This window comes from Oncorhynchus tshawytscha, linkage group LG28, assembly GCF_018296145.1.
Source record: "Oncorhynchus tshawytscha isolate Ot180627B linkage group LG28, Otsh_v2.0, whole genome shotgun sequence".
In the NCBI taxonomy this organism is placed as follows: domain Eukaryota; kingdom Metazoa; phylum Chordata; class Actinopteri; order Salmoniformes; family Salmonidae; genus Oncorhynchus; species Oncorhynchus tshawytscha.
In genome coordinates this window covers 5339390-5366796 of record NC_056456.1, presented here as the reverse complement: position 1 = coordinate 5366796, position 27407 = coordinate 5339390, and the positions used below count along the sequence as shown (strand labels likewise).

The window sequence follows — 27407 nt, the reverse complement described above, 5'->3', positions numbered from 1 at the left end:
AAAAGTGATATTGGATTGTGTTTGGTTGTCAACGCAACCAAATATCAACATTTGAAGGAGGCTTATCTTCTGCTTGTATAGTTCCACCTCTGCCAGGGGCTTTAAATCCAGTTGGTCTAAAAATGTATAATTGATATGTTGTATTCAAGTCTCCATCTCAACCAAAAATCTAACTTAAAGAATAAGACTAAATCAAATCGAACTTTAAATGCACTTTTTAAATAACATTTGATTTAGTCTTATTCATTAACTTCAATTTTTGGTAAAGATGGAGATGTGAATCCAACATAAATTATTGCTTCAGAAGAGGAGGATGAGGCTCCCTCCCAAAATGGATTTCCATTGATCTGGTTTGGCAGTCAGGGAGACCAAAGGGTAACTGTAGATAGATATATACTCTAGCAGGAGGTGCTGACCAACCTATTGTTTTTTTTCTGATAGTGGATATAATGTTCAAGACCTGACGTTGTTTTAAAGGTACAAATGCAACATATTTCATATAAGGTTTGTCTATGTTGAAATTTGGTGACCATGATTACATAATCATGTGGTTGAAATTTGGTGACCATGATTACATAATCATGTGGTTGAAATTTGGTGACCATGATTACATAATCATGTGGTTGAAATTTCACCCCCTAAACAACAGTTGACTTATTTCAAAATCCAATGTATCTTCGATGTAGATTCCACATCACAGTACATATTTGAAAATGTCTAAACCCGTCCACTTTCCAACGGGGCTATACATTTGGGCTATACAACGAGTAGCCTCGTTTTGCTGCCAAAAATAAAATGAAACCACATCACGTTGACAAATTATGATGAAACAATGATGAAACCTAAATATTCTGATATAACTTTTTATTTTGTAGAAAGATAAGCTTGAAATGGTGATGGTCTAATCGATTTAACAAACGAAAAAACATATCTAAGTTTAGCTTTTAAAGTGAACCATAAAAATGACTGCTTATTTCTGGTTGCTCATCAAAGTTGGCCGGCTAAATCATTGACTCTGCTTTGTATTATGTCCCTCAGATAGTCAACAACATCTGGAATCCACATCTGTTGCAGGATGTTAAAGGTGCAGTACCACAGATCATGTGTATGTGACTACCTACCTATCTACTGTATCAACCATCATGTGGTTGATACACTAAACTAAAGGCAAAATGTTTTTTTCGAAAATCATTTCATCAAGAATGCATGTGCACTGAATATCCACTAGAGGGTAATGGTGTTTCAAAACAGGCTTTTGACTTATGATGACACATTGCATCGACAGGTTGGGACAAAACATTGAAAATGGGCCAGAGACCCAAAAACAGAAGTGATTCAGAGACGTGAGGAAGTAGCTCTCTAAGTATAGCTCTCCTTATCCGAGTAGGATTGTACAACATAATAATGTAGCTATGAACTTATGCCATGATCCATTTAACCCCTCCCCTTGTCCCTTGTGTAGAGCTGCAGCAGCATGTTTTCCACCATTCTACCCAAATGCCCCATATCGGGTTACACCTGAAAAACATACCCTTTGTTTACCCCATGCCTGAAAGTTCCAAGTATCTTCATTGCTTTTATGTAGATTTACAATTATACATACCTTGCAAGTCAAAGGTTTAGACTCCTACTCATGTTTCTTTATTTGGACTATTTTCTACATTGTAGAATAATAGTGAAGACATCAAAACTATGAAATAACACATATGGAATCATGTAGTAACCAAAAAAAGTGTTAAACAAATCTAAATATATTTTATATTTGAGATTCTTCAAAATAGCCACCCTTTGTGTTGATGACAGCTTTGCACACTCTTCGCATTCTCTCAACCAGCTTCACCCGGAATGCTTTTACAACAGTCTTGAAGGAGTTCCCATGCATGCTGAGCCCTCGTTGGCTACTTTTCCTTCACTCTGCGGTCCAACTCATTCCAAACCATCTCAATTGGGTTGAGGTTGGGGGATTGTAGAGGCCAGGTCATCTGATGTAGCACTCTATCACTCTCCTTCTTGGCCAAATACCCATACACAGCCTGGGGGTGTGTTTTGGGTCAGTGACCTGTTGAAAAACAATGATAGTCCCACTAAGAGCAAAGCAGATGGGATGGTGTATCGCTGCAGAATGCTGTGGTAACCATGCGGGTTAAGTGTGCCTAAAATTCTCAATAAATCACCGACAGTGTCACCAGCAAAGCACCCCCACACCATCACACGTCCTCCTCCTTGCTTCACAGTGGGAACCAAACATGCAGAGATCATCACTTCACCTACTCGTCTCACAAAGACACGGTGGTTGGAATCAAAAATCTTGAATTTGGAGTCATCAGACCAAAGGACAGATTTCCACCGGCCTAATGTCCATTACTCGTGTTTCTTGGCCCAAGCAAGTCTCTTCTTATTATTGGTGTCCTTTAGTAGTGGTTTCTTTGCAGCAATTCGACCATGAAGGCCTGAATCATGCAGTCTCCTCTGAACAGTTGATGTTGAGATGTGTCTGTTACTTGAACTCTGTGAAGCATTTATATGGGCTGAAATCTGAGGCTGGTAACTCTAATGAACTTATCCTCTGCAGCAGAGGTAACTCTGGGTCTTCCTTTCCTGTGGCGGTCCTCATGAGAGCCAGTTTCATCATAGCACTTGATGGTTTTTGCGACTGCACTTGAACATTCAAAGTTCTTGAAATTTTCGCATTGACTGACCTTCATATTTTAAAGTAATGATGGACTGTTGTTTCTCCAACCTTCTTTCCATAATAAGGACCATTTTTTTTAACCAAATAAGGCTATCTTCTGTATACCACCCACTACCTTTTCACAACACAACTGATTGGCTCAAATGCATTAAGAAGGAAAGAAATTACACACATTAGCTTTTATCAAGGCACACCTGTTAGTTGAAATGCATTCCAGGTGACTACCTCATGAAGCTGGTTGAGAAAATGCCAAGAGTGTGCAAAGCTGTCATCAAGGCAAAGGGCGTCTACTTTGAAGAATCTCAAATATATTTGGATTTGTTTAACACTTTTTTTGGTTACTACATGATTCCATATGTGTTATTTCATAGTTTTTATGTCTTCATTACTATTCTACAATGTAGAAAATATATATTTATATTTTTTTATAATAATACAAAAAAAAACTTGAATAAGTAGGTGTGTCCTAACTTTTGACTGGTACTGTATATAAAATACAATTAATATGATAGGATATAACACAACTATGTTATTGACCAGAGTGGGATTGTAAATCAAGTAAATTGTTGTTTTTCATCCAATTAAACTTTAAAACTCTTTGTCAGCATTCAGCAATAAGGAAAGTTACTGAAGTTTGTCTGATTTATACTTTACTAGTCTCCCAACTCATGCGCATACGTGACTCAATGAATAATCATTAGGCCTAGATTACTATTAGGCAATATCCTGTACATGATTACTCAATCGGTGTTGACAACAAAGTTTCAAGGGTTTTTGTGAAAAAGTGGACAACGTCAGGGGAGTGTTTGCAAACAAAGACCAGCCACGTGGAGGACAAAGGTACGTTGGGAAGTGCTGTTTCTGATTCCACAACTGAAATACACTACCCATAAGCACCAATATTTCTAGTTGACTAGGTCGGCATATCCCGAGGATGTGACATGTATCTCCGTGTGATGTTTACACTTTGTTACAGTTCTTTGTCTCGAGCATAATAAATCATGATGTCTGGGGCATAGATACATATATTTTTTTGTATAAGAAACATTGCCATCATACCATTTTTGGATCAAGAATTTCCGGATCAACATTTTCAGAACTTTTTTCTTGTTTTTTTTCAGCACTCGAAATAGCCGAGGCGGCTCATACGAAAACTCCAGGATAAGGTAAGGTCTTTAGTCCTAACGTACTGTAAAAATAGTATTTAATACTTTACGTGTATTTCAATACGTTCTTGTATTCAATTGTGGCACTGGATAGTCGTATCCTGTTTAAGTGAATTTGGTGTGCCTTTGTTGAGCTAAGCATAATTAAGCACCGTTCAAGGTTGACGAGAAGAGGTCATCGACAATAAAAACAAAAGCTACCAGATAGGCTAATGTATAATTTATGAGATTATAATGCCTGCCATAAAGAGAACTCACGGGGTTTGAACTTTTTTGCAGTTGTTATTGTGCATATGGCTACATGCATTTTATTAAAAACGATTTGACATTCACGTTCCATTAATTGCTGCATCAATATTGACATTTAATCATTCGCCTATAAACGAATCTCTCAAAAAAGACACATGACAAGATAGACATCTGGTCACTCTGGCTAGATAAGTGATAGCTGCATAGAACACTTTGTTGGTGTCTTTATGGCCAGGGCCGGGCTTTTTTGCTGGGGGGCTCTCAATGTATTATTGAGAGTCAGAATAGTAAAATTCATCAGGTGCAACTTCGATATTTGGTTGTGCATCCGCAATTTTTCCCTTATGTCAGTCACTGACAGCCACTCAATTAGCCATTTCAGCTAACAATTTTTAGATTGGTAGTTAGTCCAGCCAGCAATCAATCTAAACTTGTAGTAATCATGGCCAAATATGGACTGGACACCCAAGGCACATGCCCAGGGTCCCTGACCTCCAGGGGGCCCCATTGATTTTGTTAGTCATTCTCACTCAGATATCATATTAACATGGCATAAGTCATGGCAAAATGTGTAGAATTTCAGGAAATTAGCTTTAAAACTGCAAAAATGTATCTTCGCAGCATGGCAAAATGTGTAGAATTGCAGGAAATGTACTTTAAAACTCATGTTTCTCTCCGAAGTCAAGAGGGGGTCCACTAAAATGTTTTGTTTGCGAGGTGCCTCCCCCCAACCAAATCCCGCTTAGGGCCCCCAAAAGGCTAGAGCCACTGGCAAAACCTGACTTTCTTTGTGTTGCTTGATTAGAAGGAGGTGCTACGGACAATGATAAGCTAACAGGTTCCGCTTGTGCGTCTGGCTGTGTGTGCCAGGTTAAATATAGCCTGGAGGGAGAATGGCCTAATTTATCAGTAAAGCCAGACGCATTCGCTTTATGAACGACCTCTGTCCAGTACGTGCTCATGGAGGGACGGGGCACATGCTGGTGCCTCCAAGACAATGCAAGCAAATGTCAACTTCTTTATCTTTACGAGAAAGCAGTTGTTATGAAGGATTGCATTTTTAGAAGTAATTAAACGTGTATGGTTTGAGATCGTCAGCATAGGATAGCCCACGCCTGTGGGTGTGTGTGCGTGCCTTCCTGTGTTCCCGTTTCACTTTTACCATCTTACCAAAGTCAGAAAACATTAGACAAAATGTGTGAGTTGATGAACAGACATGGTATACTTTATACCCGTTTAATATCCCTCCGCCTTGACACTCTGTGGAGGTGAACAAAAGATACTTCAGAAGAGGAGGACGAGGCTCCCTCCCAGAATGGATTGACATTGATCTGGTTTGGCAGTCAGTCTTTCCGTTCGGCCCACGCAGTTAGATGATCACCGCTGAAAAGACTGTAGGCCCGGTTTTAACCGGCTTCACAGATAGCTAGCCCACTGTTGAAAACATGATGACGTGATGCCTGTCTTTCCTTCACCTGGTTTCTTTCACAACAAACGCAATTGACATTTGGGGTGGGCCCCGCTACCGTTGCACAACAACCTCTCTCTCTCTATAGTCTCTGTGATTATGGCCTTGTCAACTGTTGCACTGTGCCCCCGGGGCACAACTGCTTCAGTACAGAGCCAGAGGAAGGGTTTAGGAGATATTTGAAAATGTCTAAACCCGTCCTCTTTCCAACGGGGCTATACATTTGGGCAATACAACGAGTAGCCTCGTCACGCTGCCAAAAATAAAATGAAACCATCTAGTATTAAGCGAAATAAGAATGTCAAATGTCAAATTCTGGTAGCCTAGTCAAATAATGAACATCCGATCACATTAACCGTTACTCTCTCGCGGGAATTCCACTAATGGTCCGTATGTAGCCAAACGTATCTGCTGCTCATGTTGGTATACTGATGGCGCAATAGCCATGACAGGGAGACACAGTGGAGTGGTAACACACGTGCAAGCAGTTGCTCCCTACGCCACTTGGGTACACTGCAGCATCCACCGAGAGGCTCTCGCTGTCAAGTGAATGCCTGACAGCTTGAAAGATGTTTTGGACACTACCTTAGAAATGGTTGACTTTGTTAAAGCAAGGTTCCTAAACTCTCGTGTATTTTCTGCACTATGCACTGATATGGGCTGCGACTATGTAACGCTTTTACAACATACAGAAATGCGCTGGTTATCAAGGGGCAAAGTATTGACACATTTTTTTTAACAGAGTGACGAGCTTAAAGTTTTCTTTACTGACCATAATTTTCACTTGTCTGACCGCTTGCATGATGACAAGTTTCTCACACAACTGGTCTATCTGGGTGATGTTTTTCTCGCCTGAATGATCTGAATCTAGGATTACAGGGACTCTCCGCAACTACATTCAATGGGCGGGACAAAATTGAGGCTATGATTAAGAAGTTGGAGTTCTTCTCTGTCTGGATTAACAAGGACAACACACAGGTCTTTCCATCATTGTATGATTTTTGTGTGTGCAAATTAACTCAAGCTTACGGACAATGTCAAATGTGATATAGCGAAGCACCCGAGTGAGTTGGGTGTGCAATCCCGGATGACACAAACAACTTGATCCATTATCCCTTCCATGCCCCGCCTCCAGTCCACTTACCGATATCTGAACAAGAGAGCCTCATCGAAATTGCAACAAGCAGTTCTGTGAAAATTTTATTTAATCAGAAGCCACTGCCAGATTTCTGGATTGGGCTGCGCTCAGAGTATCCTGCTTTGGCAAATCGTGCTGTTAAGACACTGATGCCCTTTGCAACCATGTGCCTATGTGAGAGTGGATCCTCGGCCCTCACTAGCATGAAAACTAAATACAGGCACAGACTGTGTGTGGAAAATTATTTAAGACAGACTGTCTCCAATACAACCCACCAATGCAGAGTTATGTGCATCCTTTCAAGAACACCATTCTCATTAACCTGTGGTGAGTTATTCACCATTTTCAATGAACAAATACGGTTTTATATGTAAGATGGCTAAATAAAGAGCAAAATGATTGATTATTATTATATTATTATTTGTGCCCTGGTCCTATAAGAGCTCTTTGTCACTTCTTATGAGCCGGGTTGTGACAAAAACTCACACTCGTTCTTATGTTTAATACATTTATTGTATAGTGTGTGTGTGGCAGGCTTACAATGATGGCAAAAAAACAACATTTGAGAGTGCGCTGACCCTGGTGCTGGAGGGGGTGCGCAGCTGGAGGTTGAATGTTTGAAGGGGTTCGGAACTATAAAAAGTTTGAGAACCACTGCTCTATTGTGATGCAGGATACTGTATATCTCTACCCTGAAGGCTTTGGAATTTTTTGTTCAACTCGTTCTCTTCTCACTGAAGCGCAAAGTAGGTTGTTTCCCTTATGACTTCTTTATATCTACTGCCTCTGTTGTGTACTTCTTTTCTCCAATTCATCACAGCAACAATGGTTCAAGTTAAGCTTAAGTTCATGTAGCTTGTATAACTTGATTTATACTTATATATTGTACGATTTGATCTCGAGTTACACAGGCTTAAAACACATCTATAACACATGTATAATCAGATCTACAGTTCTATAGGGTATAACGCAAAACATATAAGCTGATTTACACTTATATAGGCTTATAACATTCTCTCTCTCTCTATAATGTATCGGGTATAATCTGATTTAAACATACAGGCCTGTAAAACCTGTAAATAGTAGCTTGTGCCACACATTAATTTACCAATTTATAAATGATTTTCTGTCTTTCTTCCAGGTATCCGGTAGTTCTACAGAGCAGCAGCCATGGTGTTGATCCTGGGCAGACGGCTGAACAGGGAGGACTCTGGGACCCGGGACTCCCCCGCTGTCAAACGAAAGGTGCACACCAAACCCACTCATTTCATCAGAATTCAGAGTTCATCTTAGCTGTTTATTTTGTCCAAAAATTGAAACATTATACTGAAATGATACTGCGGTGCATTTGTGCTGATTTTAAATCCAGTGTGTTTATCTTGTCTTGAAAATCAATTAGAAGTGCAATGTGAAGCAATCATTCCCCAGTGGCAAATAAAAACAGAATAAAACATAATAAAACATAATAAAACGTAGTAAAACATAATAAAAACATAGTAAAACATAATAAAACATAATGAAACATAATAAAAACATAGTAAAACATAATAAAAAATAGTAAAACATAATAAAAACATAATAAAACATAATGAAAACATAGTAAAACATAATAAAAACATAATAAAACATAATAAAAACATAGTAAAAAATAGTAAAACATAATAAAACATAGTAAAACATAGTAAAACATAATAAAAACATAGTAAAACATAATAAAAACATAATAAAACATAATAAAAACATAGTAAAACATAATAAAACATAGGAAAACATAATAAAACATAATGAAACATAATGAAACATAATAAAAACATAGTAAAACATAATAAAAACATAGTAAAACATAATAAAAACATAGTAAAACATAATAAAAACATAGTAAAACATAATAAAAACATAGTTAAACATAATAAAAACATAGTAAAACATAATAAAAACATAACATAAACCTAGTAAAACATAATGAAACATAATAAAAACATAGTAAAACATAATAAAAACAAAGTAAAACATAATAAAACATAATGAAACATAATAAAAACATAGTAAAACATAATAAAACATAATGAAACATCATAAAAACATAGTAAAACATAATAAAAACATAGTAAAACATAATAAAACATAATAAAACATAATAAAAACATAGTAAAACATAATAAAAACATAGTAAAACATAAAAACATAGTAAAACATAAAAACAATAAAACATAATAAAAACATAAAAAAACATAGTAAAACATAATAAAAACATAAAACATAGTAAAACATAAAAAACATAATAAAACATAAAAAAAACATATAAAACATAATAAAAACATGAATAAAAACATAGTAAAACATAATAAAAAAAACATAATAAAACATAATAAAAAAAACATAAAAACATAAAAAAACATAGTAAAAATATAAAAAAAAAGTAAAACATAATAAAACATAGTAAAACATCATAAAAACATAGTAAAACATAATAAAAACATAATAAAAACATAATAAAAACATAGTAAAACATAATAAAAATAGTAAAACATAAAAAAACATAGTAAAACATAATAAAAACATAAAACATAATAAAAGCAATAAAACATAATAAAAACATAGTAAAACATAATAAAACATAATAAAACATAATAAAAACATAGTAAAACATAATAAACATAGTAAAACATAATAAAAACATAGTAAAACATAATAAACATAGTAAAACATAGTAAAACATAATAAAAACATAGTAAAACATAATAAAAACATAGTAAAACATAATAAAAACAAAAATAAAGACATAGTAAAACATAATAAAACATAATAAAAACATAGTAAAACATAGTAAAACATAATAAAACTTAATAAAACATAGTAAAACATAATAAAACATAATAAAAGCATAGTAAAACATAAATCATAGTAAAACATAATAAAAACATAGTAAAACATAATAAAAACATAGTAAAACATAAATAAAAACATAGTAAAACATAATAAAACATAATAAAACATAATAAAACATAATAAAAACATAGTAAAACATAGTAAAACATAATAAAAACATAATAAAAACATAGTAAAACATAATAAAAACAATAAAACATAATAAAAACATAAATAAAAACATAAATAAAAACATAGTATAACATAAAACATAGTAAAACATAATAAAAACAAATAAAAACATAGTAAAACATAATAAAACATAATAAAAACAAATAAAAACATAGTAAAACATAATAAAAACATAATAAAACATAATAAAAACATAGTAAAACATAGTAAAACATAATAAAACTTAATAAAACATAGTAAAACATAATGAAACATAATAAAAACATAGTAAAACATAATAAAAACATAGTAAAACATAATAAAAACATAGTAAAACATAATAAAAACATAGTAAAACATAATAAAAACATAGTAAAACATAATAAAAACATAGTAAAACATAAATAAAAACATAGTAAAACATAATAAAACATAATAAAACATAATAAAAACATAGTAAAACATAGTAAAACATAATAAAAACATAATAAAAACATAGTAAAACATAATAAAAACAATAAAACATAATAAAACATAATAAAAATAGTAAAACATAAATAAAAAAACATAAAAAAAAAACATAGTAAAAACAATAAAACATAAAAAAACATAGTAAAACATAATAAAAACAAATAAAAACATAGTAAAACATAATAAAACATAATAAAAACAAATAAAAACATAGTAAAACATAATAAAACATAATAAAAACATAAATAAAAACATAGTATAACATAAAACATAGTAAAACATAATAAAAACAAATAAAAACATAGTAAAACATAATAAAACAATAAAAACATAAATAAAAACATAGTATAACATAAAACACAGTAAAACATAATAAAACATCATAAAAACATAGTAAAACATAATAAAAACATAGTAAAACATCATAAAAACATAGTAAAACATAATAAAACATAATAAAAGCATAGTAAAACATAAATCATAGTAAAACATAATAAAAACATAATAAAACATAATAAAAGCATAGTAAAACATAAATCATAGTAAAACATAATAAAAACATAGTAAAACATAATAAAAACATAGTAAAACATAAATAAAAACATAGTAAAACATAGTAAAACATAGTAAAACATAATAAAAACATAATAAAAACATAGTAAAACATAATAAAAACAATAAAACATAATAAAAACATAAATAAAAACATAAATAAAAACATAGTATAACATAAAACATAGTAAAACATAATAAAAACAAATAAAAACATAGTAAAACCATAAAAACATAAAAACATAATAAAACATAATAAAACATAATAAAAACAAAAAAAACATAGTAAAACATAATAAAACATAATAAAAACATAAATAAAAACATAGTATAACATAAAACACAGTAAAACATAATAAAAACAAATAAAAACATAGTAAAACATAATAAAACATAATAAAAACATAAATAAAAACATAGTATAACATAAAACACAGTAAAACATAATAAAACATAATGAAACATAATAAAAACATAGTAAAACATAATAAAAACATCATAAAAACATAGTAAAACATAATAAAAACATAGTAAAAACATAGTAAAACATAATAAAACAAAATAAAAACATAGTAAAACATAATAAAAATAATAAAAACATAGTAAAAACATAGTAAAACATAATAAAAACATAGTAAAAACATAGTAAAACATAATAAAACAAAATAAAAACATAGTAAAAACATAGTAAAACATAATAAAAACATAGTAAAACATAATTGGCCTAGAAGCTAAACACACAGTTACATTCCCCCTTCCCCACCCCCTTAGTTTACTAGTCAATGCAGGAATACCACTTTGGACCATAAAATCAAACTCATCATCACGATTTTCCTCCCTCCCCAAGGTGTTCGAGGTGGACTCCAAGACGCTGACCGGTAATGAAGTGCTGGACTTCTCCTCCGGCTCCTCCCACTCAGAGGCCATTTTGCAGGTGTTCAATGAGTTCCGCGACAGCCGCCTCTTCACTGACGTGGTCATCAGTGTGCAGGGCCGCGAGTTCCCCTGCCACCGCGCTGTGCTCTCTGCCTGCTCCTCCTACTTCCGCGCTATGTTCTGCAACGACCACCGTGAGTCACGCGAGATGCTGGTGGAGATCAATGGCATTCTGGCCGAGGCTATGGACTCCTTCCTCAGCTACGTCTACACGGGCCGCGCCAAGATCACCACCGAAAACGTGCAGTTCCTATTCGAGACCTCCAGCCTCTTCCAGATCTCCACACTGCGTGAAGCCTGCGCCAAGTTCCTAGAAGACCAACTAGACCCTTGCAACTGCTTGGGCATCCAGCGCTTCGCAGATGCCCACTCTCTGAAACAGCTAGCCAGCCGCTGCCGCTCGTACGCCCTGGCCAGCTTCCCTGATGTGGCCCAACACGAGGAGTTCCTGGACCTGAGGAGGGACGAGCTGGAGGAGTACATCTGCAGTGACGAACTGGCCATCGGGAAGGAGGAGGTAGTGTTTGAGGCAGTGATGCGCTGGGTGTACCACAGTGTGGAGCCCCGGAGGCCCGTGCTTAAAGAACTGTTGCACCACGTCCGTCTGCCCCTGCTGCACCCCAACTACTTTGTCCAGACAGTGGAAGGAGATCAGATCATCCAGACCGCTCCAGAGTGCTACCAGCTCCTCCACGAGGCCCGACGGTACCACGTACTGGGCAACGAGATGATGTCACCCAGAACCCGCCCACGCAGGTATAGTGCAGGGGATGCTGGGAGGTGTAGTTCAGAGGGATCCAACTTAGTCACTCTCTTCTATTCAATTCAATACAACTTTATTTTCCCTCAAGGCTAAATTAATATGGAACATCTTTTGGGACCGAATGTTCTGATACAATTAAGTAGGGCTAGTTATCTGTATTGTGTATGTTTCTCTGGAGTGGTGCTGTGTTGTGCATTCAAATCAAGTCACATTTTATTTGTGACAGGGGCTGAATACAACATTACTCTGAAATGTTTACTTACAAGCCCTTTCCCAACAATGCAGAGTTAGAAACTACCACCAAAGAAAAGGAAATAGTATCACAATAAAATAACAATAACGAGGCTATATACAAGGAATACCGGCACCAAGTCACTTTGCAGGGATACAAGGTAGTTGAGGTAATGGATGTCATATGTACATGTAGGTCGGGGTAAAGTGACATTGTTGTTGCTCTGTGTAGTGTTTCTGTGTTGTTGTTGTATTTCTCCACAGCGTCTAGTGTTTAGTTTATTTGTTATTTGGCATATATGCTGAAACGGGAAGTGTTGTGACTGTGTACGGTACAGTTCCAGATCTATCTTATTCCTCGCCAGAGAGCTGGAAAGCAGATTATGGGTAATTTCTATTTCCTCTTGGCTTGTCACTTATCTGACACTCATTTTACGGAGATTAACTCGGATCCCAAAGTATTAGAAATGTCTGTTTGCAAACGAAAACACCTGCCGTTTATCTTAGCTTTACTCTTAGTTCGGTCAAATAACCCGCCACCTTTTCTTCTGTGAGGGAGAGAGAGAGAGATGAGACCGAGAGAAAGGTGAGGTAGAATGTCAGTGCCCGCTGTTCACTGTTTTCTCCTCCACACTAGACGGTTTGTTCATGAACTCATAACCCTTTGCTTGTGTGTTATTGTGCAGACAGAGACTCATTTAGTTTGTTCTGTAGTCCCATTTTGAAATGGAAATGTGTCATGAGGTGGAAAGCCATACACATTCCGGTTTGCTGACAGAATAGGTAGGTTGCAAGCATTCGTAGCCTGAACCACATGTGCGTTGGATCTTGTTTTAATAGCAGAAGTGAAGCAGTGTGTCACATACAGTCCTGTTTATTGTAATGTTGTTTGTTTGTGTACAATATACTGTAGATAGGTTCATGTGAGTGTGTGTGCCTCTGAGTGTGTGTGCCATCCATATCATTTTCCATTGGTCTTAAAAAGCAACCTAGGTACATACAGTATCTGCTGTTTAGACGCCACTGGTTTAAACAGTGCTGTTCTCTTGTCTATGGAGTTAAGTATTATTTGACTCTGGGTGTCAGTTAGATAGCCAGGAGGTGACGTGTCTCTCTCAGGCGTACCGTGTTAGTATCCAGGCAGATCACAACAGACCAGACATAGAGCCTCCTGTATGTTTGTCTTTGTCTGTGTGTGTAGCCTCGGGGGCCACGAGTTTCAGCTCCTGCCAACAGATGCATGCCATCTCCATTCTCCACCCTCCAAACCCCAAAATGGTCCCCATGGGGAACGTCTGGGGGTCTGACTGCCCTCTATTGATCTCTCACATACATGTGTCTGACCTGAGCTAATCTTTACCAGACAGGTGGGGAATTTAGGACAATATAGGCTAATATAGGCAAAAGTGCACAAAACACGTTGTTAACTAGCATGTCATTGAGTTTGATTTCAAGTTAGCTTAGCATTTCATCCAGGTGGGGATGTTTTGAAGTTTAATTATAAAGATGAATGTTTCTTTGACAGTACCGTGGAGTTAAAGGGGATCATGCTATAGCCCTGGCATACACTTTCCAAACAGGCCCGATTGGGAAGCATTTGGATGTATTATTGAGGTCATTGATATTCAGTGGAGTAGAGCCTTTAGTAGGTCAATTCTATTCTTAAGAAGACTGTGCATTTTGCCAGGTAGACAAATACAATCATGTCAAGTATTACACATTACACGTTGTGAATTACCAATCTAAAGCTGTGCAGCATACTGCCTTCTCTCTTTCACTTTAGTCATGAATCAAAACTGACTCGCCTGTATTGTGGTGTTGCTGGGTTGTGTCTTGTTGCTGTCTCATTTTTCCACTATTACCTGTAGAGGTCGACCGATTATGATTTTTCACCGCCGATACCGATTATTTGGCCGATTTTAATTTATTTATTTGTAATAATGCCAATTACAACAATACTGAATGAACACTTATTTTAACTTAATATAATACATCAATAAAATCAATTTAGCCTCAAGTAAATAATGAAACATGTTCAATTTGGTTTAAATAATGCAAAAACAAAGTGTTGGAGAAGAAAGTAAAAGTGCAATATGTGCTATGTAAGAAAGCTAACGTTTCAGTTCCTTGCTCAGAACCTGAGAACATATGAAAGCTGGTGGTTCCTTTTAACATGAGTCTTCAATATTCCCAGGTAAGAAGTTTTAGGTTGTAGTTATTATTGGACTATTTCCCTCTATACCATCTGTATTTCATTAACCTTTGACTATTGGATGTTCTTATAGGCACTTTAGTATTGCCAGTGTAACAGTATAGCTTCCGTCCCTCTCCTCGCTCCTCCCTGGGCTCGAACCAGCAACACAACGACAACAGCCACCATCGAAGCAACGTTACCCATGCAGAGCAAGGGGAACAACTACTGGAAGGCTCAGAGCGAGTGACGTTTGAAACGCTATTAGCGCGCTAACTAGCTAGCCATTTCACTTCGGTTACACCAGCCTCATCTCGGGAGTTGATAGGCTTGAAGTTATAAACAGCGCAATGCTTGACGCACAACGAAGAGCTGCTGGCAAAGCGCATCAAAGTGCTGTTTGAATGAATGTTTACGCGCCTGCTTCTGCCTACCACCGCTCAGTCAGATAATTAGATACTTGTATGCTTGTATGCTCAGTCAAATTATATGCAACGCAGGACACACTAGATAATATCTAGTAATATCATCAACCATGTGTAGTTAACTAGTGATTATGATTTATTGTTTTTTACAAGATAAGTTTAATGCTAGCTAGCAACTTACCTTGGCTTACTGCATTTGCGTAACAGGCAGTCTCCTTGTGGAGTGCAACGAGAGAGAGGCAGGTCATATTGCATTGGACTAGTTTAACTGTAAGGTTGCAAGATTGGATCCCCCAAGCTGACAAGGTGAAAATCTGTCGTTCTGCCCCTGAACGAGGCAGTTAACCCACCGTTCCTAGGCTGTCATTGAAAATAAGAATGTGTTCTTAACTGACTTGCATAGTTAAATAAAGGTATAAAAATAAAAAATACATTTAAATTTAAAATAATAATAATAATTTTAATCGGCAAATCGGCGCCCAAAAAATACCAATTTCCGATTGTTATGGAAACATGAAATCGGCCCTAATTAATCGGCCATTCCGATTGATCGGTCGGTCTCTAATTACCTGTATTGTGTATGTTCATCAGGAGTGGTGCTGTGTTGTGTATTGTTGCTCTGTGTAGTGTTTCTGTGTTGACTTATTTCTCCACAGCAACTAGTATTTTGTTTATTTGTTATTTTGTTGTGTCTTGTCACTGTGCTGTTGTTTTATTACTGCCCCACCTCACCTGTATTGTGACCTTTTCTTCCCCTCTCCTATTCTTGTTCTCTCTCTCTCTCTCTCTCTCTCCCTCTCTGCAGGTCGACAGGCTTCTCAGAGGTGATCGTGGTGGTGGGGGGCTGTGAGAGGGTGGGGGGTTCAACCTGCCTTACACAGAGTGTTACGACCCTGTGACAGGAGAGTGGAAGTCCCTGGCCAAGCTCCCAGAGTTCACCAAGTCAGAGTACGCTGTCTGTGCCCTCCGCAACGACATCCTGGTCTCAGGTGAGCTCCTCACCCTTTGCTTGCCACCCTAAGGAGAGATCAACACGGATTAGTCATGGAAGAATGTCATATTGATTATTAAAAAAATTAATAGGTTATGTCATGACAGAGATCAGGAAGTACTCATGGGAGTCACCAATTCCAATTGGTCAATTAGTATTAACCCTCTTTCATTGTTTAACTAGAAAGACTGGTTAAGTCTGTACCATATAGCTGTCACTTAATCAGTTGTCTTGAAAATAAACGAGACGAGGATAGGAACCACTTAACACTATTGGAGGAAAGGAGACTATAGCTCTATTAAGGGAAGAACTCTATTAAAGCCTATTAATGCGCAGCCTTAAGAGTACCTCAGCTATGTGGTCCCTCACTGTGGAGTAAAGGAAAGGGAGTAATGTGATGGCCGTTTGCCACGTATTTGTTATACCCCAGCCCGTTTGAAAAAGAGGAAAATGTAAGAGCAACATCTGGACACACTGCAGGCGTGGTGCCCAGGGAGGCCCTTATTGGCCAGCTTACGCATCTCTTCCCATTGGCCAAGAGCCAGGGTCACAGGGCTCTTTGCTCTTTATAGCTTTCAAGGAAAAAGTTGCTTCTACAGTTTGATCTATGGTCAGTTTAAAATGTTTCCTCTAATGGTTGAGGTTAGTGTTTAGGGAAGGTTAGCTGATCCTAGATCTGTGTCAGTGGGCAACTTCTACCCAGAGTGTTTATAGCCTTTTGACCGGGCTGATTAATGCTGGGAGAAGTGTGCTGCCAAGTTTGGCACAAAATACCCTTTTTAAAGCCTCACTGGACCCAAATTGAACAGGGCAGCGGTATAATAACGTCATCTACACTCCCTAATGAAAACAGCATGGGTTCTATTGAAATACCATACCCCAGGCTTTCGCTCGAATTAGCTGTAAACAAACATTTAAACATATATTTTGTCATGACAGCTAACACATTAGAGGAGTTGGCTGCAAACTGATCTGAAACTATAGGCTAATAAAGAACCATCATCACAGAAACATAGAAATCTATCCAACTTTGACAAAGGTTGTATTGGGTTTAATGTGCATTGTGGGGTTTACATCATAGCATTGGTGCTAATTGGGATTGTTTTTGCTCAAAAGCAATTAATTAGCCTCAGATAACAAACATGCTAAAAGTACAAATCTGCCAAGTACAGGGAGAAAAGAGACAAAGAATGAAAAAAGAGAGAGAGAGGTTCACGGTCTGCCCAAGAGGGAAAGAGTGCTTTTTTTTTTGTCTTGTACTCTACTTGTGCCAAGTCCTCATGTGTGAGCTATCAATCTCTCTCTCTCTTTCTGTTTCTCTCTCTCCCTCTGTCCCCCTCTCTCCTTCCCTCTCTGGCTCTCTCACATTCTCTGGAGGGTGTCACTGCAGCAGTGCAGCTGCATTAAAGCCCCGTCTGAAATAGGATCAGAATGAGACGGGCATGGAACCCTCCAGTCTGTCTGGACCGTTACTGTCACTGACTGCGACCTTAACCCCAGACGTGACTGTCTTTCCCACACTGACCGCATAATTCAGCTCACAACACTCACTGTCAATGACCACAATATCTGACCAATAGTTTGCCTGTCAACTCTCCTCTAAGGGAATCCTGAGGTGAACTTTTATGTAATTGTCATGCCACATGATCAAGATCAACGGTTCATTTTATTGGACTCCTGAGTGACATGTTTTGTATGATAGGAAGATGTATGCAGTATCAACTGTCGACAGTTAGCAACGTTAGCAATGACATGTGTGGAAGAACAGGGGAATGTGGCTCAGAATCAGCATCACACACAGCATCAACCCTAAACATGACCCTGGCCATGACGGTCTTTCCCACAGTGACTGCATACTTGAGCTCACAACACTCACTATCAATGATCAATATGACCAAACGGTTCACCTCTCCACTCACCATTGTGGGAATCCATACTTGAGCTGGTGTCAGTGGGACATTTGGGTGGCCATTTGACCACGTTAACCAAACCAACCATGTTTTGTGTGATAGGAATAAAACATTTCTTAGCTGAATTTGGCTGTATTCTCCCTGATTATATGAATGTATACTGTATGAAAAGTCGACAGTTAGCCACGTTTATCTGAAGCTGCTTGGTCTGCTAGCATAGCTGCTATCAAGCTGGCTAGGCTTCCTTGACAGCTTGAACACAGCCCGCGATATGGTTAACCCTTGTGGCTGGGACTGCGGATTGTTCTGGGCTTGTGGCTGTTTAAATCACTGCTGTTGTCCATCTGCCCTGTGACCTGTCCTGGCTTGAGCTGCATGGAGTACAAGCAGTAGCCAACGTTGCTACCATGCTGTCAAAAGCTAATGAAGAGGACAGTGTTTCTCTATCACAGGTGCGTGATCTTTTAAATCAACAAAAATATGTCTAAAAGCAGTTGTCACAGCAACAGGAAAATAGCTTCAAGAGCTTTATCCAAATAATTGTCCATTCAACTAACAAAAGAATGGACGATCTGACCAGAGATGTCCAGTACCTTAACAACAGTTTGTAGTTCTACCAGGAAGAGGTGGATGTCCTGAAAGAGGCTTGCAACAAGATAACAACAAACTGTAAGTCTGTGAGAGATGACATCAGCAAAGTCTGTTAATCATTATTAACAATGACTGGGAAAACAGATGATCTATTCTAGAGGGACAGTCCAGATGGAATAATATTTTTGTGGATGGCATACCAGAGTCTCTACATGTGAACTGGACAGAGTCTGAGGTGAAATTGAGAAATATTATCACAGAAAAGCTGCAGATGGATCATAGGAAGATTGAGGTGGAGCACGCCCACGGGACTGGAAAACCTGTAACCAGCCCAGGTGACTGACCCAGGCCAATAGTGGTCAGGTTCCTAAGGTTCAAGAATAAGATGGCTGCTCTGAAGAGAGCCAAGAACTTGAGAGGAACCAACATCTTCCTCAACAAGGACTACTCGTAAGCTGTGTGCCAGAGGCAAAAAATAACGGCCAGAGACGGTGGGGATTTGCTACAGCAGGGTAATTGTCAACCCTCCCTCCCAAACATCTGGGAGAAGTGAGAGGGCTACATCTCACACACACACACACACACACACTGTGCACCAACTGACACTCACAAGTGCCTGATTGACTGACTTTATCGGCCGAACAAAGTTATTTTCATGCTTTTTTATTTATTATTATATTATGTCTATCTCTGATAAGTTACCCAGGAAAGGGCTAAAAATAGCCCATATTAATATACTGTATGTAGCCTTAGAAATACGGTTAATGAAATCAATAACTTCCTAACAACAGATAACATTCATATACAGTTGATGTCGGAAGTTTACATACACCTTAGCCAAATATATTTAAACTCAGTTTTTCACAATTACTAACATTTAATCCTAGTAAAAAATCCCTGTCTTAGGTCAGTTAGGATCACCACTTTATTTAAAAATGTGAAATGTCAGAATAATAGTAGAGAGAATTATTTCTTTCAGCTTTTATTTCTTTCATCACATTCCCAGTGGGTCAGTAGTTTGATATAAACTCAATTAGTAATTGGTAGGATTGCCTTTAAATTGTTTAACTTGGGTCAAATGTTTTGGGTAGCCTTCCACAAGCTTCCCACAATACGTTGGGTGAAGTATGGCCCATTCCTCCTTACAGAGGTGGTGTAACTGGGATTGATTTGCAATTTTCACACCAAAGTATGTTCATCTCTAGGAGACAGAGCGTATCTCTTCCTGAGTCGGTATGACGGCTGCGTGGTCTCAAGGTGTTTATACTTGCGTACTATTGTTTGTACAGATGAACATGGTACCTTCAAGCTTTTGGAAATTGCTCCCAAGGATGAACCAGACATGAACCAATTTTTTTTCTCAGGTCTTGGCTGATTTCTTTTGATTTTCCCATGATGTCAAGCATTGGGGCACTTAGTTTGAAGGTAGTCCTTGAAATACATCTACAGGTACACCCCCAATTGACTCTAATTGTCAATTAGCCTATCAGAAGCTTCTAAAGCCATGACATAATTTTCTGGAATCTTCCAAGCTGTTTGAAGGCACAGTCAACTTATTGTATGTAAACTTCTGACCCACTGGAATTATGATACAGTGAAATAATCTGTCTGTAAACAATTGTTGGAAAAATGACTTGTGTCATGCACAAAGTAGATGTCCTAACCAACTTGCCAAAACTATAGTTTGTTAACAAGAAATGTGTAAAGTGGTTGAAAAATGAGTTTTAATGACTCCAACCTTAGTGTATGTAAACTTCCGACTTTAACTGTATAAGCCCTCTCTGAGACCCACTTAGATAATTCCTTTGATGATACAGCAGTAGCAATACAAGGATATAACATCTACAGAAGAGACGGAAATGGGAAAATTTTTGCTTGTCATTTAGAGTTTTGTAAAGTTAGTGTGGGTGAGGTGGACAAATTATTGTTGTCCATCAATAATGAGAAACCACCTGGTATTGACAACTTAGATGGAAAGCTACTGAGGATGGTAGCAGACTATATTCCCACTCCTATTTGTCATATCTTTCATCTGGATATGGATGAATGTTTTTGTCCTCAGATCTGGAGGGAAGACAAAGTCATGCCACGACCCAAGAATGGTAAAGCACCCTTTACTGGTTCTAACAGCCGACCAATAGGCTTGTTGCCGATTCTTAAAAAACTTTGGGGAAAAAACGAATGAATTGCTATTTATCTGTAAACAAATTAATAACATACTTTACCTGCATTGCTTGCTGTTTGGGATTTTAGGCTGGTGTCATGACGTTGGCCTGGGGGTAAGTTTAAGACAGTCATAAATACCTCTTCCCCCCTTTTTCCTCTCTACCCTACTGATGTGACATTTGAAAACCCCTTGGTTAACATAGAGAATCTGGGAACATCAGAAGGTGGGGGAAATGAACTATATTCTGGTAATCTAACCAATTGAACATATGCGGTGGTACTTACTGAAAATGATGTCAGTTCGGTTGTCATCTGAGACAATGATAGGATGTCATCAATGATAGGATGACATAAACTCTACAGTGGAAAGTCTACACATCAGAGTTATCGGATTCACATGGAATTGTTGTTCAATTTAAATGTTTGAATATAAAATTATTGGTGAAGAGATTAAATGTAATTTTAGCTTCCAAATGAGAGATTTGGGCTCTGCTCAGTCAGTGGCCCGCCCCTGTGAAGAGACATGGGTTATACAACTTTTCAAACACACCCTTCTCGCTCCACTATATAAAGCCTTGACGAAAATGTAACCTCCTGTTCCGAGGATGTGAGGACAACGGTCCGATGTCAGAATGGTTCAGATAATAACTACAGAACGAAGCCAACCTCAGCGTGAGCTTTGGTTGCGAATGGTATGAACTTTGAACTCTTATTCACTACAGAAGTGATACCTCCTAGCCGTTGAGTTAGCAACAGCAGCTGCAAACGTAGGCTAGGAAAGAACAGACAGAGTATTCCGTCTACCACACAACGACGTTACTACAACGTATTCAATTTACCACCAGAGACATTTTTCAAAGGTCTCGGGTTGGGCAACACGGCCTTCCATCTACCACCAACCTAACGAAGCGCAGCTCAGAGTAAATATTCATTGCATTTTCCTTTTCCAAATGGGCGGTAATTTAGAATGCATAAGATACTGTATTTACGATAGCACAGCTTCGCTCAGTCTTCCCACTCTTTCACTCAAACCCAGCCCCTTTTCTTTTGTGTAACCAACTGTCATATCTGTTCCGCCCGCTAGGGACAATTTCCTTTATGACTTAATTTGTAATCAAGGTATAATTCATTCTGTGTTTATGTAATTCTGTTTGATTAGATAAGTATTTAGTAAATAAATATTTAACCCAATTTTGTATTGCTGATTCAACTTGTTAGCCAGGGTTCGTGAAGGTTTACAAGAATTTACAACTTTCAGATGAGACTGAATTAAGGTGACGATTAATATTGACTGCTATTGATGTAAAATATTACTAGGTCTTTAAGAGTTTATTCGGAAGATAACAGCTCTATAAATATTATTTTGTGGTGCCTCTAGGTAATTACATTTTCATGATTAGCTCAATCAGGTAATATTAATTACAGAGAAAGGATTTTATAGAAAAGCATGTCGTATCACTTAATCCGGCATAGCCAAAGACACGACACTGGGTTTCTGTACCGCACTTTGTGACATCAGCTGATGTAAGAAGGGCTTTATAAATACATTTGATTGGCTTTCAGCATGCTTGATAACAACAAATGACGGGACTGACACAAATGATTGATGAATGGTTGAAAGAAAGGAATAACAATAAGATTGTGGGAGCTGTATTGATAGATTTTAGTGCTGCTTTTGATGTTGTTGACCATAACTAGTTATTGGCTTTCAAACTCTGCCATATCACAGAAGCCTGTGTGTCTATGTATGCTAATGATTCAACATTATACACGTAAGCAACCATGTCTAGTGAAATCACTGCAACCCTAAACAAAAAGTTTACGTCTGTCTTAGAATGGATGGCCAGTTATAAACTAATCCTGAACATCTCTAAAACTAAAAGCATTGTATTGTGTACAAGTTTTCCCTAAGTTCTAAACCTCCACTAAATCTGATAGTGAATAATGTGGCTGTTGAGCATGTTGAGGAGACTAAATTACTTGGTGTTACGTTGGATACAAAAACTTTCATGGTAAAAACACATTGATTAAATGGTTAAAAAGATGGGGAGAGGTCTGTCCGTGATAAAGAGATGCTCTGCTTTTTTGGCACCCCACTCCACAAAACAAGTCCTGCAGTGCCAAGTTTGATCTTATCTTGATTACTGCCCAGTCATATGCTCAGGTGCTGCAAAGATGGACCTAGAAAAACGTGTTATTCACTGTAATCGGAGGGATAATATCAATAGTATGCATGCCGGTCTCTCTTGGCTAAAAGTAAAGGAGAGACTGATTGCATGGAACTACCTTTCATCTCGGATTGCTCAAGTGAACAGCAAACCTGGCTTTAAAAAACCTGTAAAAACCTTAAATGTAAGAGCAACACCTCATGGCACAACACCTCTCCCCTATTTGACGTACAGTGCCTTGCGAAAGTATTCGGCCCCCTTGAACTTTGCGACCTTTTGCCACATTTCAGGCTTCAAACATAAAGATATAAAACTGTATTTTTTTGTGAAGAATCAACAACAAGTGGGACACAATCATGAAGTGGAACAACATTTATTGGATATTTCAAACTTTTTTAACAAATCAAAAACTGAAAAATTGGGCATGCAAAATTATTCAGCCCCCTTAAGTTAATACTTTGTAGCGCCACCTTTTTGCTGCGATTACAGCTGTAAGTCGCTTGGGGTATGTCTCTATCAGTTTTGCACATCGAGAGACTGAAATTTTTTCCCATTCCTCCTTGCAAAACAGCTCGAGCTCAGTGAGGTTGGATGGAGAGCATTTGTGAACAGCAGTTTTCAGTTCTTTCCACAGATTCTCGATTGGATTCAGGTCTGGACTTTGACTTGGCCATTCTAACACCTGGATATGTTTATTTTTGAACCATTCCATTGTAGAATTTGCTTTATGTTTTGGATCATTGTCTTGTTGGAAGACAAATCTCCGTCCCAGTCTCAGGTCTTTTGCAGACTCCATCAGGTTTTCTTCCAGAATGGTCCTGTATTTGGCTCCATCCATCTTCCCATCAATTTTAACCATCTTCCCTGTCCCTGCTGAAGAAAAGCAGGCCCAAACCATGATGCTGCCACCACCATGTTTGACAGTGGGGATGGTTGTTCAGGGTGATGAGCTGTGTTGCTTTTATGCCAAACATAACGTTTTGCATTGTTGCCAAAAAGTTCAATTTTGGTTTCATCTGACCAGAGCACCTTCTTCCACATGTTTGGTGTGTCTCCCAGGTGGCTTGTGGCAAACTTTAAACAACACTTTTTATGGATATCTTTAAGAAATGGCTTTCTTCTTGCCACTCTTCCATAAAGGCCAGATTTGTGCAATATACGACTGATTGTTGTCCTATGGACAGAGTCTCCCACCTCAGCTGTAGATCTCTGCAGTTCATCCAGAGTGATCATGGGCCTCTTGGCTGCATCTCTGATCAGTCTTCTCCTTGTATGAGCTGAAAGTTTAGAGGGACGGCCAGGTCTTGGTAGATTTGCAGTGGTCTGATACTCCTTCCATTTCAATATTAGCTTGGGAAATCTTTTTGTATCCAAATCCGGCTTTAAACTTCTTCACAACAGTATCTCGGACCTGCCTGGTGTGTTCCTTGTTCTTCATGATGCTCTCTGCGCTTTTAACGGACCTCTGAGACTATCACAGTGCAGGTGCATTTATACGGAGACTTGATTACACACAGGTGGATTGTGTTTATCATCATTAGTCATTTAGGTCAACATTGGATCATTCAGAGATCCTCACTGAACTTCTGGAGAGAGTTTGCTGCACTGAAAGTAAAGGGGCTGAAAAATTTTGCACGCCCAATTTTTCAGTTTTTGATTTGTTAAAAAAGTTTGAAATAGCCAATAAATGTCGTTCCACTTCATGATTGTGTCCCACTTGTTGTTGATTCTTCACAAAAAAATACAGTTTTATATCTTTATGTTTGAAGCCTGAAATGTGGCAAAAGGTCGCAAAGTTCAAGGGGGCCGAATACTTTCGCAAGGCACTGTATTTGATGAAGCTCCTGACAAACAGTTATTGTGCTGACGTTAATTCCTGAGGCAGTTTGGAATTCGTTAGTGAATGTTGCATCCTAGGACAGACAATTTTTACACGCTACGTGCTTCAGCACTCGGCAGTCCTGTTCTGTGAGCTTGTTTGGCCTACCACTTCACGGCTGAGCCGTTGTTGCTCCTAGACGTTTCCACTTCACAATAACAGCACTTATAGTTGACGTGGGCAGTTCTAGCAGGGCAGAAACTTGACAAACTGACTTGTTGGAAAGGTGGCATCCTATGACTGTGCCACGTTGAAAGTTACTGAGCTCTTCAGTAAGGCCATTCTACTGCCAACGATTGTCTATGGAGATTGCATGGCTGTGTGCTCAATTGTATATACCTGTCAGTAATGGGTGTTGCTGACATAGCCACATCCACAAATTGGAAGGGGTGTACACATTGTTTTGTACATATAGTGTATATACATGTAGGTAGGGGTAAAAGTGACTAGGCAATCAGGATAGATAATGAACAGAGTAGTGTGTGTGTCAGTGTAGTATGTGTGAGTTTGTGGGTAGAGTCCAGTGAGTATGTATAGAGCCAGTGCAAAAAAAAGGTCAGTCAATGCAAATAGTCTGGGTAGCCATTTGATTAAGACAGGTTACCTTGGCGATGTTGGGCACAGGGGCTATGGTGGTCCGCTTGAAACAAGTAGGTATTACAGACTGGGTCAGGGTGAGGTTTAAAATGTCAGGCTGGTCCGCGCATGTGCTGAGTACGCGTCCTGGTAATTCACCTGGCCCTGCGGCCTTGTGAATGTTAACTTTGGCTACGGAGAGCAGGATTACACAGTTGTCCGGAACATCTGGTGCGCTCATGCATGGTTCAGTGTTGGTTACCTGGCGAGCATAGAAGGCATTTAGCTCATCTTGTAGGCTCGCGTCACAGGGATTGGGTTGCCCTTTGTAATCCGCGATAGTCTGTAAACGCTGACACATCCGATGAGCATCAGAGCCGGTGTTGTGGGATTTGATCTTTGTCCTGTATTAATGCCAGAAGCTGTTTTCAATCATAGGAAATGGAGGAAACATTATGTACAAAAAAAGTTCAGATCAGCGCAAAAATGACAAAATAGCGCAATTTGTCATGAGCCCGTAAAACGGTTGCTATTCACTGCAGTGCCATTCTTTTCTTGATGCCCCTCTCCTTGACATTTCCTAAGTGGTATTTTTGGCGTGCAAGTTTGTTCCTCTCTACGATCTCATGATTAGTAGTATGTGACCAACACTTGCTTCCTGTGAGAACAGACCTGGTTTGAAAGGCTTATGAGTAGGTTCAATGTCATGAAGTATTTGAGGCTTTTTTTGTCTTGGAAACTGGTTCTTGTCATATGCTTTGTTTGTTTTTTGGAGACCGATAGGGGCCTATAGGGTAGTCATCAATACCTTGTGTTCTGAATGACAGACAGACACAACTATTATTGGGTTATACAATAGTCCCATACCACTACCCACCCCTAAAAAGTAACAATGGCTGTGTACTATTACTGATAACATGACTTCTGGTGTCCTTTCCTTAATCTTCACCTAAAATAGGTGGCAGGTGGCAGCCACATATTATTATGTTTCAGACATAATTGTCACATATTGGAGGGATTTATCTCAATGGACATATGAACATAACTAGTTAACTGTCTTGGCGAGTCCCAAAAGATACCAACACGTTTGTTTTTGCTGGCCAGCCTTGTATATGTTGCTGTTTACTGGAGTACACAGCCACCCTTTCTTAATTATGGTTAAACACCCATTCTAAGCCCAACAGACTGTGACGGATTGAGAAATCATTTAATTTTGTTGTTAGATGATAAGCCCAACTATTATACTATGTTAAGTCGTTTTATTAAATCAGCTGCTCTTCCTGTCAGTTGGGGCATCTCAGTTTAGAACTGGAGGGGGAATGTAGATGGGACTTCTGATCTTTTAAAGCTTAGCAATTAGTTTAAAAACAATTCTATTTTATGTATCATACATTGTAATTAAGACACATGATTATGCTATTGGATATGTTTTTATGTCACAATATGACGATATGATCGCCTGGTTTACTTGCTTATTGTTGTTCATCTTGTTGTTGTGTGATTTTGTTGATGCTGAGTCTGGCTAATATGCATGGCCATACTGGTTAGTCTTTTTTCCTCCACTCTCTCTCAACATAGCCTCCCAATCACTGAACCATCTATTTGTTTAGAAGGATGATTCTGAAGAGGGTTTCTTTCTTGGAAACTCAGCATTCATGTCAATCTCCCAACATCTTCATATTACTTCAGAGGGAACTAATGTACAGTACTTTACTGCTTCTAAGTTAAAGTTTGCACCTCTCTTCCTTAAAATATATAACTTTTCCTGGTGTTTTTACGGCTTTATTCTATAGCCCTTTGTTTCT

The 27407-nt window shown here is 38.0% G+C and overlaps 1 protein-coding gene across 1 annotated transcript in view; it reads left to right on the top strand.

Annotated features, from left to right (window-relative positions):
• The first annotated feature begins 3582 nt into the window (after positions 1 to 3582).
• klhl24a (kelch-like family member 24a) overlaps positions 3583 to 27407 on the top strand; it is a 65293-nt gene continuing 41468 nt past the window's right edge. The window contains 5 exon segments of the mRNA XM_024390938.2: positions 3583 to 3858; positions 7855 to 7958; positions 11623 to 12467; positions 16127 to 16173; positions 16176 to 16310. Of these exon segments, the coding sequence (XP_024246706.2) occupies positions 7884 to 7958; positions 11623 to 12467; positions 16127 to 16173; positions 16176 to 16310 (1102 nt within the window). The 5' untranslated portion in view covers positions 3583 to 3858; positions 7855 to 7883.